The following is a 12,954-nucleotide window of genomic DNA, read 5'->3' on the forward strand; positions in this document are numbered from 1 at the left end:
AGTGACATGTCCAGGGAAAACCCCTAAACTCAGTTCTTCAGCATACAAGCAGACCTGAGCTTGAGCTGCCGGTCTCATTTGAATAGCTAGCAGCTAAGGCCAGCTTCTATTCCACAGCAGAAAATGAGCCGCCACCACCACCACCATTCCAGAAAGCCAAGTCCATCCTGTTTCCTTTTCTTTCCCACCATAAGAAGCTTGTGCTTTGCTGAGTCTGGAAAGCAGAGACAATATACCCATCTTTCACCTTCCACTTCCACTGTCGTGGCTCCGAAAGCTTTAGGGCATTTGCAGTTCTCCGTGTACCTCTTACAGAGCAGAACAGATTCACTCTCAGGTTGTTCGTGTTCAGTTAGTATTTTAGCAGATTGCTAAAGTTTTCCTGGGAATACAAGTCCCAGAAAAGAAAATGGATTTTTTGCCGTTTCTAATTTAGACAAACTCAAAGAGAGTTTTGTAAGACAAAGGAAAACACATTTTTCTAGGCTAAATTGTTGATTTGTAGCAGCCTTAGAGGAGGTATTAGAACGTTTAACACAGATACAAGAAAAATGTAAAAGGAAAATGGAACACATTAGGCAACCAGGCTGTCTCCAGCTCCCTGTATAATTATTATAAACCTGTTTCCACTCATCCTGTAGATGTTCTGTATGTCTGGAGACAGAGCGGAGCCTTCTTCCAGTATGCAAGTTCCCCTTGTATATAATTCCTTTTCTGACAAGAGAGAAACCTAAAGACCTAAAGTGGTTACTGGATGCTTATGTGGGCCCAGAATTCCAGAAGTGAATGCTGCCATTTGTCTCTTCCTAATTACCATGATTTCTTCCTTTGTGCATTCAATGGAGATTGGATTAACGCAGCTATTCTGTTTAAAAATCAAACCTCGGCATCGTCACTTGCAGTGCTCCAGTAGCTAAATTTATAGTATCTTATCTTGCTGAGGAATCTTTGCTATGTTCCAGGACCATTTGTTAATGTCAGCGCAGCCATTGAAATGGCACAAGTTCATTATATTGTTATTGTACATACAGCATAACAAAAAACTAAACAGAAGGTCAAATTCTTATCATGTGACTATGTATATAAATCAAGAATATTTCTACCGAGTAAAATGAAATTGCTGGAATAGCTGGCCAAAGACCTAATTTATTATTGTGGCACCCACAGAAATAGCAATTAGAAATAAATACATGGAGCCACATACAGTGAATAGAATATATAATATCAGGTATCTGTACATTTAGATTTCTCTTAAAAAGCAAATGGGAAAAGATGAAAAATGCAAAGGGATTTTCCATTAGTTTACCATACAAGAAAATCCTATACGGAGCCAAAACTGCTTGAAAGAAGAGCTTCAGTTGGCTAAAGGAATTTTTCAATAGGATAAATATATTTTGCTTTAATCCATTTAGTTTTGCAGCCTTTTTACACTACTCCACTTACCCCAGGAAAACTGGCAATCGTGCAAACAAATTTCTTAAAACTGACTGCAGTCCTTTTTAATCCCATGCTTTGGCCAACAGTTAGTGCAGGTTTTGTAAAATGAACAGAGGTGAGACCCATTACTAAATCTGTCCCATAATTTCCCCACCCTAGGTCACAGATAGGATCAGTTTCCAAGACCATTCTTAGTTCTTTTTCCTTCTAGTACCCTTCCACCCTCTCAGGGCATTGAAGTAGGCAGTCCTGCCTGAAGATACTTGAACGTGTCTGAAACATCCAAAGCCTGACACACGTTATATCTCCCCTAGACAAAAGGAAAGGAGAAAGAGAAGGGTTTTAGACTGTTGAGGATCTAGCTTATGTCACAGCACCAGCAAAGGATCAGTCTCTCTTATTATAAACGTATGGACACATTCATACACGTTTTGAAAGATCGTTTCTTGTCGGCATTATTGTCTTCTAAAATGACAAGTTTCAGATATGCCCAATGCCTTCCAACATAAGATATTCCATTTGTATCTTACCTTTACTATGTAATGAAATCTTTTTCCTGATTCACAGCATAGTAACGTATGACTTATGAAGAACTTACAACACTTACTGATCCTTACAGTAATGAAGAGATGTGCAACTACCTTGTGCAGGGTAGGGAAAACTCCCTTTGTCCTTATCTCCTTTGTATCACCCACTACATCCCACATAAAAATCATGTAAAGGCAGTTCTATTGCTGAAAGAACAAACAGGACATTATAAAGGACATTGGTGGCAACGCTTGAGAGGGTAACGTTTCTCATCGCTTCAGAGAGGCATCACACACCTGGCATACTTGGATATTCATTTGTTGAGAAAACCAGAGATTAAAGAATTTCATGCGCTAACATTGACCAGACACTTAGGATTACTATCCCTCTTCTGACAGGCCAGCAAGAGATGGCCTTAGTCTCCAGTTCTTGTCACTTGCTATTCTCTCCTACAAGCACAGCGTGTCATCCCCTTCGCACACTGACTAAACTCCATGTAGGTATGATTTCTTCCCCCTGCTCCTTTGGGAAAGTCCACCCGAAATATCAGTCCTGTATGGTTTGCTTGTTTCCAGGTTAAGCTAGCTATTGGCCAGTTTATATCTACACATCCTTGTGTGACTATTACTGCTTTATTGCTCCTGCTTTACCTCTTTAATTCCTTGACCTCCACAGAAAAGTACGTCTTAGCCTTTGGCCTACCAGACCAAACAAACCAAGGTATTTTTATCCTTTTCCACAAAGCAGACTCTCCATTCTCCAAAATAAGCCTTCTTTACCGGTGTTCAAAATGAATAACCGTTTCTTAAGCCAGGGTTAACAGAACTCTTCATCCATTATTAAAAGTGAGAATTTAGGAGGGCCTTGTGCCTCGACACTTCTCTATCGCTGCAGGGTATATGGTGGACCGACTACCATATCTACCTTTTCCACAGCTACAAGTGTCTCTGAAGGATTAAAAAGCCCAGCTGATATTGCTTTATTTCCTTTACAAAGTGTCTTTTCACTGAAAAAGTGTTATTTCAAGCACTAAAGAAAACCGCTCTCTTCCACATTTGTGATTTCTGCTTTTTACAATTGAATTTAATATTTCGTTTTACAAAGAAAATAAATGTGTTGAGAAAGTAAATGTGTGAGAGAAGATGAAGCAGGCAGCTCGAAGCTGTCTATTTGTCACTAGCTGCAGCGTACAGCTGTAGAGCTCCAGGATCACGCGCTGCCAAGGGAACAGCAACCAATTTCAGGGCCAGGGCCAGGAGGCAAGAAGTTGGCAAGGATACACTCCTCCTCCTCCTACACAGACAAACGGACGTGCAAGGAAGGGGGGACGGCAAGGACCCAGTCTAAGAGAGGAGGAGGAAGGGCCACTCGAGCACGGAGAGCCAAAGCTCCTGGGGAAAGGCTGCCATTAGGGGCAGCAGAATTGTTTGATGGCAATTTTTAGCAGCTGGCTCCTGTCAGATTTAACCACGTCATTTCCAGTGCTGGCCTGAAGTGTGCTGTCTGCATCACTACGTAAGCTCGGCTCCCGTCCATCAGAACAAACGCGCCTTCTTTCAGCCTCTTTTTAACAGGGTAAGCTATGGCAAAAGACAGATAATGGAATTTATCTAAGTCATGGTACGATTTTCCTATAAAAAGGCACTAAAAAGGTTAAGTTGTTAGTCTAGATAAAAGATAAGCAGATATGTGTTAGATATGTAACAAATAATGAAGGACCCAAGTGCTCTTTTGTAAATTCTACAATAATTAAAGAACACAAGGTAACTAAATGATATTGAAAGGCAGTTTGTTTAAAATAAAAAAGTATTTATATTTTACAAGATGCATAGTTAGCTTGTGACATTGATAGCAATACAATAATTGACGAATAACTTCAGAAAATTTAAATAAGACTAAAATTAAATGGATAACAAAAATATCTGCATTACATTTTATCTCTCTTTCTCACTCACTTTCCTAATGCTTTCTGAAATAACTGTTCGATAAATCTAGGACTAAGGGAGAAAATATGGCAAATCATCCTTCTGAAACAGCTGAGGATGATGACTGTTAGACAATATTGCATGATGCAGAGAAACAGAAAGAAAATGAAAGGCATTAAGCACAGTCCTCCAGAGCTGGAAACTCAGGGGAAAGAGCTGTCACATGAATCTGCCCTTCAAAAAACAATACTTTGAATTCATATTACTTCATAAATGAAAGCAGACTGAACTACATTTCCATTTTATAACTACTCTTAACGTTAGTGAATGACTTAATAGATTGCATATATTAAATGAAAATTGCTACTGTTTACAAAATCTTCAGTAAAAAGAACAGGAAAATACATCATTCTTTCACCATACAGGTGGCACTTTTTTCGCGTCCAGTAGAAGTGCAATGTAGTGCTTAATCCCACGTGAGACCAGCCTGAGGAATGACTCAGGCTTATGTTTGTGTCACCACTCTCCATTTTGGATTATTTCCAAAGCTGGGAGGTGGGGGGGAAATCTCATCTTCAAGTTTCTTGATTATCTACCCTGTCAGAGCTCAGGGCTTGTGCGTGGATTAGTACTGCCTTCTTAACAAAACTGAAAATCAAAGCAAAATAGTTTAATTCTGTATTTTCTTATGCAAGTAAACACGTAGTAAAGTAAACGGAACAGTCAGCTGGGGGGATCTAAACTATGGCACAAAACTAATTTCAAACATTTCTCAGCATTCTAACTGGGACTCCGGTTCTGAACAGGGCCTGCCTCTACAGCTGTACCGAAAACAACCTAGTCACACTGAGTCCTTTCAAATGGGGAAAAATCATTAACTTCCTACCTTTCCTCTATCTTTATCCTTAAAGGGATATCTAAAACAAATCCAGGTCTTCTGCAAAAGGTCTGGACTCACTGCCTGGTCTCCCCATCCTCCCGTCTTCAGCAGTTTAAAAGCTTTATCTGAGTGTTTCCTTGCAGCAATACATAGGGATAACAAGAGTCGACAGTTTCTCAGTGCACCATAACCTCTTGTTGGCACAGTGAGATATCACTCCCTCGGTGAGCTCCAACAGCAGAGGACCTTCTAGTCCAGGAGAGAACACTTTAGCATGAGGCCATTTCTGCATTCTCACTTTTTTTCATGTTAATAAAATGCTTTGATTGCATTTCCAAACCTCAAAAGGGAGGAAATTCCAGAATTAAAGTTGACTTTTACTGCACAGGTGCTGCGGTTGGGGATTTCCTGAACACCTGTTTTACCAAATTTTTTTTTTTCCAATATAACTTGCAAATAATATTTTTAGTGTGTGCATTAAAACAGGCAACCCAAACCACAGCTTTAGGCCTGGACCCATTCTCTGGCCCCAGGGTAAGTGGCAGAGGATGGCTTGCATCCACACAGCTCAGCTCTCTTCCTGCCCAGAACAGAGGAGAACTGCTACTGGAAACGGATCCTGGCTTGTACTCTTCCTCTGGTTGAGCTCAGATCTGGCGAACACAAGCTGGCTGGACGAAAACTGTGCCAAACCGAGTGCTAAAAATTAAACTCCAGAGACCATCGCATGCCAGCACTTGAGCCCGTGCTTCGTCTCTGTTTTATTAGTGTACATATTGCCAGTAGGTCGGGCAGGAGGATCAAAAAGCATCAGGGTAAGGAAAGAGCTATTTATGGTAAAGGATAACTTTGGCCCAAGAATAAACACGTGTAAATTAACAAAGAATATATTATGCTTCAAATTAAAAGAAGGTTTCCAACCATGAAGCGAGTCCAATTCTAAACCAACATTCCCATAGAAGACCAGCATAACTCATTTTATGCTGGAGATGGATAAACCTTCAAAAGGACTGAATGATACGGTTTCTCTTGATGTCAGGGGGCTCAGCCTGGGAAGTCCTTTTACTCCTACCTACCTTTTAGTCCTTCCTACACTCCTAATGCAATCAGACTTCATCAAACAAAGAAAAATTGATGACAGAATATGGCTTTAAAGCCACTGTACCTAATACTGTACCTCTCCCTTTCTTCAGACGAAATGCACTATACAAGAAAATAAAAACAAAAAAATCACGATTTTTCCATTTTTCATTGAACAGGAATAGTCTCAGTTTTCCCTGTAAACAGTGAATATTTATATCCAATCCCACTTACACAGCTTTTTGTTTTCGAATGAACCCATTTTATCATGAAACTCCCTAGGGTTGTAATTACTGTCACTAGGATGACACAGACTAATGCAAATCGAGAGATGTAGGCAACAAATCTGGGAACAGAGGTATTTATTTCTCATACATTTATCACCTCTAAATTACTGGAATGAAAATATGAATATAACAATAGCTACTTAAGTACGGTCAAAATGATAAACTATGTTATTTCCCTTGGAAATGGAATTGTACAAGCAAAATAACATGGGGTTTTTGAGCTTATGTAACTATAATTAATGTATTAGGCCACACAAACCGATCTCATGACAGGTAAACAACTGAATTTTAGACATAATAAGCAGGGGTTGTTTTGTACTGTAAAAAATACCTAGTAACACTGTAGGTGTCCAAGAGGACGTATCAGCTTGAGTCTGCCTACCTCCAACATTGCCTGACCTGCTGACTGTACTGTATAATTGTTGTCTCTTCTCTCAAAGTGGAAAACAGGGCAAAATGGGAGGAAAGTTAAAAAATCATATGAATGTTGGGGAAACAATGATGATTTAATACAGTAACTATAATTCTTTGTAACACTGTAGGCAGTGTGTTTTACAGTGTCTGTGAATACGCTCCTTGGAAGCGTGAGCTCTAGTACTTTTGAGTAGTCATGCCAGTGCCTCTGCTATTCCTGTTTATGAACTAATGACAAATCTCCCTATTCCTTCATGACTGGAAGCCTGTGGATACTCAAATATCCCCTACTGTAAATGCGGGGATAGAATTCCATCCCCAGAAGTCAAATCAACTACAGTATCTTGAAGAAATCAGTATCTGTAGGATAAATGCTCTTTTGTCGTCTAACATCTTAGGGGGCACTCCACGGTAGATGGCTGTCAGACTTCAGGAAAAGAGTAATTCAGAGTTTGCACTTCTAACTGCATCAGCCAAACAGAGAGCTGAGCACCGCTCTCAATCCTCCAACCAAACCCAGTAGACAATCCTCTGCAAATAAGTTGTCCTTGCAGGTTGGGTATTCCATCGTTTCAGAAACAGGACAAAGGTGTTGTTTGGACTCTGGTAAATTGAGCCATGCTGAACACTGTTGAACACAACCACTAGCAACTACCACAGCACGGTGTACCATGGTTACATGCAAACTCGAGGCCTGGAAAACAGCCAATTTGTCCATCCCAATACGTACTCTGGTGGTCTCTTTCTGACCGAATGCCAAGACCAGAGCTGGATGGGCACCATTCATCCCTGCAATTTCCCTCACCATAGAAGGAAACAGAGGCATGCCATCAGAGCAATTGCAGTGTACTCCAGCAGGTCTCCCTGATCTGGACAGCTGAATAACTTTCAAGATCACACATGTGACTAGTTCCTCAAAAGCACATGTAATGTTTTTGAGTGCAATCCCAGATGAATGAGACTCCTCTTAGCACACATGGGGAAAAAAAAAGTGACTTAGGACCAAAAAAATCCTTTGAATTGCTGCTGTCCTCTGATCTTCTTGGAACCTTAGTGGCTGCAAAACTTTACAAGAGTTTCAAGGAGCCTCACATGTCTATTAATGTCTGTTAACATCTGGAGGGTCATCAGAAGCCAAAGTGGGATTGCCAAGGATCACAGACCTCCAGCAGCATCAGTTGTTCCCAAGTTATGTTCTCCATGAACCGTTTTTTTTCTAGCTGAGAATTCCCTCATGCCAATGAGATCTTCAGATGTTCATTTCAGACTGCTTTAAAACTGTTGTATATTGAAAGAAGAGTAGCACGAAGCCTTCATCTAAGTCAAGAAACGGACGTTTACTTTTTAGCAGCTACAACTATATTTTTACAGGCTCTGATCGAGTTTTAACAGCATCAGTGCAACTTCCTATTTTAGGCTTGTCTTCCTTCCCAAAAAGTTTCCATAGTAAAATGAAGTATCTTTCGCATGCTAAGTATCCTGCTGTAAAATCCTAATGGGAACAAAACTGCTATTTTGCAGCAAAGTAAACCAGCAAAGACACCAATAGTCAGAAGCAGTTTTAGGCTTTCAGTAAAAATCTGTTATTCCTTCTCTCCATTAGGATTTCAGACCAGCATGGTAGTCAGATGAACAAAGCCCACTTTCCCTCCAGGGAAAACAAAGACTACACTCCAGCTTTGTCCACCTGCTTGTATCCATAGCTCCTTCTGCGAAAACGAATCTCACACACAATCGTGCAACTCTGGCCTCCTTCACTGGCACTTCTTGAACAGATTTCCAATAATTTGAAGCCACCTGGCTGTTTTTAAGGAAGCATCATAATAAGGTACTAAGCTACTCATACTGTCACTTCAATAAATAATTGAATTTCAATGCAATAAATATATTTTTTTTTTTTTAATTTGGAGGTATCTCTATTTATCGAGAATATTTCATTTACCCCCAGCTGGTCTGCCAATCAGTGTGCCAAATTAACTGGACAGTTAGTGATTTTATCATATAATAATATCATTATCCCTAAAATCCCAGTCAGTACTAATATATTATGAAGAACGGAACAGTTACACAGAAACTGCTTTTGGCAAATGAATCTTTAGAGCCAGCTCATGTGAGTGAAAAAAATGCAGCTGAATCTTGTGCTCTTACGGTGCTGAAGGAAATAAAAGTAGCTCCTTAGTGGTGTAGGTGTCCGTGTGGACCTAAGTCTTGATTGAGTCATTCACTTACTTGCTGATCAGTAACATTGAATAACCACAAAAGTTCTCCCTGTCATTTGTACAAAGCACAAAGGATGTATGGTGCTTTAAAGAAACCAACAGTCACTTTGATAACTGTTAAGCATAAGAAATCTCAATTAGAAATTCAAAATACATACTTTGATCCAATATTAAAGTATTAATACTCAGTTGTGGTTGGGCTACGAGATTTGAAGATATGAGTTCTCAGTCATGGAATAACACCTAATACATTTTGTGGTATCAGAGACAGGGAAGATCTCCTAAAAAGTTAGTTATTTCATTGTGCTTCCTCAATATCAAAGTAATTAATGTAATTTTCTGTAGATCTTGCAAGTTTGCAAGGGTTTTTTTTTCTTCTGTAGAGAAGCGATTCCTCTGCCATCAAGTACTTCTTAAACCTAAGGAAGATTGAGGGCACCTTTCCAGTTTCTTGGTTGTATATACTTCAGTTTTAATTCCATTTTTTATTTCTATCTGCCTGAAGTAGGTTAAGAAAGCTTGTATCTGTTACTCTATGTCCACAAAACAGATGAAGGGACATGGAGTTAACTGAGCTAATGGTATAGATTGGGCCTCTGTGCCAGCAAAGGCCTCCACACATTCAGATGGGATCAGTGTGTTATCTTTCTGTTATATACACACTGGTGTTGGCCTTCACAGCTTACATGGTTTCATTGGAGAATTTTTTCCATTTTCCAAGCTGCTGCAGCGCACTTTTTAACCCAGCAGCCTCAGAGAATGGATCTGATTCAGCATATTCCCGAATTCCAGCTGTTACAGCCAGCAGCCAAGCTATTGACACGCTGAAAAGGGTCATTCTTGTCACTGGAGCTATAGAAAGCACAACAGATATTCTGTAAAATTCCAGAATAAACAGCACGTAACTGCCATTTCTCACCTGCAAAAGATGGTGAGACTCTTCGATTCACACTAGACTGGAAAGGCGTCATTTATGCTTCAATTGTTGCCATTTCCATGTACACAGAACAGAACTCCCGGTGAAGGACAATCCTGCTGAGTGGGTGGAACCAAATCCTGTGAAGAGCTGGGATGACCAACACTATTTTCCATAGCTTCGCGGTGAAGAAACAGGTTTTCACAGAACTATGACAGCAGCCTGGATTCACCCTCAAGCATTTAGAAATGCAAATGAGGTAGGCCATAAAAGGCTGAATGTGGTTTGCAGTTGTGCTTTAGAAACCTACCACTCAATGTGCTAACGGCCCATGGCTAACCAGTTCTCACCTGGTAAATCAAAAGTTGGATGCTAGAAACGGGCAAGACTAATAAAACCACGCCTTCCGATGTGTTATGGACATAAATTATTAATGAGTTTAAATTATTAAATTCTGAATTTCATAGAAAAGACTTCCCAAACCATACTGAGGTCCATGTCAGCAGTAATACACTTGCAAATTGCCAGGGTAAAGAAAGAGATGAAAAGGGTATTATTCCACTGTAGCTGGGCTTGGTTAAACACAAGGGCAGGTTCAAGAACTCAGATTGGGGGATGGAGAGAAAAGATGCATGATGCCAGGGTGGCGAAGAAACCTAATTAGGCCCAAGAGTCTTATTGTCTCTGCACGACTATCAGTAAGGTAATGGGACACAGGGCGTCCACTAAAGCTTCCCTGTCATGACTAACGATGGACTGTGATGGAGCTCAAGGTAGAGAAAGACCAGAAGTGTTTTCCATAAGGTAAGTAACTGCTATGACAGACTGCTCTTTCACACTTTCCAGGGCTTCTCCCCGGGAGACTAAACGTCTCATCTGTTCTAAGGAGGAAATATGCCATAGCATTTTAATTTCCTGGCCCTATTTGCTAAATGCGTAGCCTGTGGAAGCAGCTTTGGTTGATCACCACTAGGTGATATAAAAGAATATCCTTTCAGTGAGTGTGGTCCTTGATTTTTTTTATTGTTACAGGCTTCCTCCCTTTCACTGCTTGTCTATTGCTTGAATCATAACCTTTTAGAGGAAGAGACTATTACAGTATGCAAATAAAATGGTCTAACAAAGCTCAGAGGGTAACACAAGAAGTCCAAGGTAATTCAGTATGGTAATAATCAAGAAATGCAAAAAGCTGTAATTAATTCATCAGCAGTGTTATGCTGCAAAAGAAAATTATCGGACCATTTTTCTGGATTGGATGCAGAGGCACAAAGAGATTAGATGTTTACCTGCCCTACATTGAAACCCCAATATATAGTAGAGTTGGGGATGAGTTCAAAATCTTTCTGTATCTGAACAGCTCATTTTTACTTTGGCAGAAACTTAGTCTTCTGAAAACGTACCATTAGTCCTAGGTTAAAACTAGATAAACATTTCGAATGAAATATCCTACTGTGTACTCTGAGCACATCTAATCTCGCTTAGGAAATGACCGCTGACTTGGGCAGACTATTCTTTCTTCATTCCGTGTTAACGTGCTGCTTCATCATCACCAAAGATTGATGTCTCAGAAATGCTAGTTCCATAAACTGCTCTTCTTTCCATTTAATGCACACACAAGATTATTCTGTGCTAACCTGACAGCTGTCTTCTCTGAAGAGGACTCAAATTCTGTCACTACTGCTGGGATGGATTTGGCAGCAGGACTCCACGCAGTAAAAGTCGCATCGTTTTTCCACACCCAACACCAATCCATTATTTACACAATATGCAAACTGTAACAGCATGTTAAAAGACCTGCAGGATCACCTTTACGCAGGCATTAGGAGGCACTGCTCAACAACTTTTCTGTGGCTGCAGCGCAGGTAAAAGGAGTTTCCAAGCTCTAGCTGAAATGCTTATTCCGGTGCCTGACTTGTGTTGGCCGGTTATGGAAAGGCAGCGCCGAAATGGAAATCGCAGAACCCGGCGCTGCCTCCGGGCTGTGCGCGCCGCAGCGAGGTGCTGCGCTGACAATACCGCGCACTTGCCGGGAGCGCTGCCAGCCCTCCGAGCCCGCCGCCAGCCCTCCGAGCCCGCTGCCTTCACCGCCGGGGGACGAGGCGGCGCCCCGGCGGCGGGACCCGGCGGGAGGGACTCCCCCCCCTCCCCTTTCTCACCGGCGTGGGTGGGTGGGGGGGGACCCAGTCCAAGGGCTTGGCTCAGCGCCGGCCCCCTAACTGACCTCGCTGCGGCGGCGGCAGGAGGCTTCCCTGGCAAGTCGCCGGAGCCCACCGGGGAGGGGGCCGGAGACTCCCGCCCTGTCCCGGTCGGCTGGGGTCGCCTCTTTCGGTCACGACCGAGCCCCCGGGGCATCGGGTGGGAGAAGCCCTCTGTCACCCTCCCAACGCCGGGGGCCGGTACCGACCGCGCCCTGACCCGTATCCCCCCCGGCATCCCCCCCCCCGCATCCCCGCCCGCCGCTCCCCACGGCGGCGGCGGGCAGCCCGCAGTCCCGCGTCGGGCGCGCTCCTTCCCTCCCGCGCTGGGAAGGGGCAGGCTCGGCTCGTTCCTGCCTCCAACTTCCCCTAAGTTTACTCACTCGGGTTTCCCCCTCCCCGCGGGGTCTGCCTGGGCTCCCGGTCCTCCAGGAGGGAGGGAGGGCGGGGAAAGGCGTGTCTTGCCTGGGCTGCCGCTGCCGCCGCTGCCGCCGCCGCTGCTGGAGGCAGATCGGGGATATAAAAGACCTGGCCGGGCGCCGGCGGTGGCTTCAGTCAGTGCGGGCGCTGAGGCCGTGGGGAGAAGGGGGGGGGGGAGCAGCGGGGCGCGCAGAGCGGCGGCGGCGGGGGGAGCGGGGCAAGCAGAGGCAGCGCGGGGCTGGCCGTGGGCAACCCCAATGCGTGGACTATCCTCTGCTGCATTATGCTGGAGCTACAGTTCCGCTGAAGGGAGTTTGCACACAGCCGGCTGGGCTGGACTGCAGCGCTGCCGTTCCTTATGAAGAAGGCACAAGTGAGTGAGGGCGGGCGGCGGGGGCGAGGGGAGGCCGGGGGCGACCGGACATACCTGCCGGCGCAGGGCAGGACCGCGGCTCCCCCGTGGGGAAGGTCCCCCCGCGGAACGGGGGAAGGGGGCTGCTGGAACGGAGAGGGATGCGCGGCTCGGGGCGGTCGCCGGGCGCGGGGTGCGCACCCGCGTCCCGTGGGGGTGTCCGCGGGCGGCGGCGGCTCCCACGGGAGCCGAGAGGTGAGGGGCGCCCGGGATGGGAACTGCTGCCGCTGAATGAGCGATT

At 43.8% G+C, this 12,954-nt stretch overlaps 1 protein-coding gene across 2 annotated transcripts in view; it reads left to right on the forward strand.

Moving 5' to 3' along the window:
• The first annotated feature begins 12,506 nt into the window (after positions 1-12,506).
• The window catches only part of KITLG (KIT ligand), a 55,878-nt gene continuing 55,430 nt past the window's right edge, over positions 12,507-12,954 (forward strand). For both annotated transcript variants that reach the window (XM_054217510.1, XM_054217495.1), the window contains exon 1: positions 12,507-12,674. In XM_054217510.1, the coding sequence (XP_054073485.1) occupies positions 12,660-12,674 (15 nt within the window). In that variant the 5' untranslated portion in view covers positions 12,507-12,659. The remainder of the gene's footprint in view (positions 12,675-12,954) is intronic.

Source organism: Rissa tridactyla, chromosome 1 (genome assembly GCF_028500815.1).
Source record: "Rissa tridactyla isolate bRisTri1 chromosome 1, bRisTri1.patW.cur.20221130, whole genome shotgun sequence".
In the NCBI taxonomy this organism is placed as follows: Eukaryota; Metazoa; Chordata; class Aves; order Charadriiformes; family Laridae; genus Rissa; species Rissa tridactyla.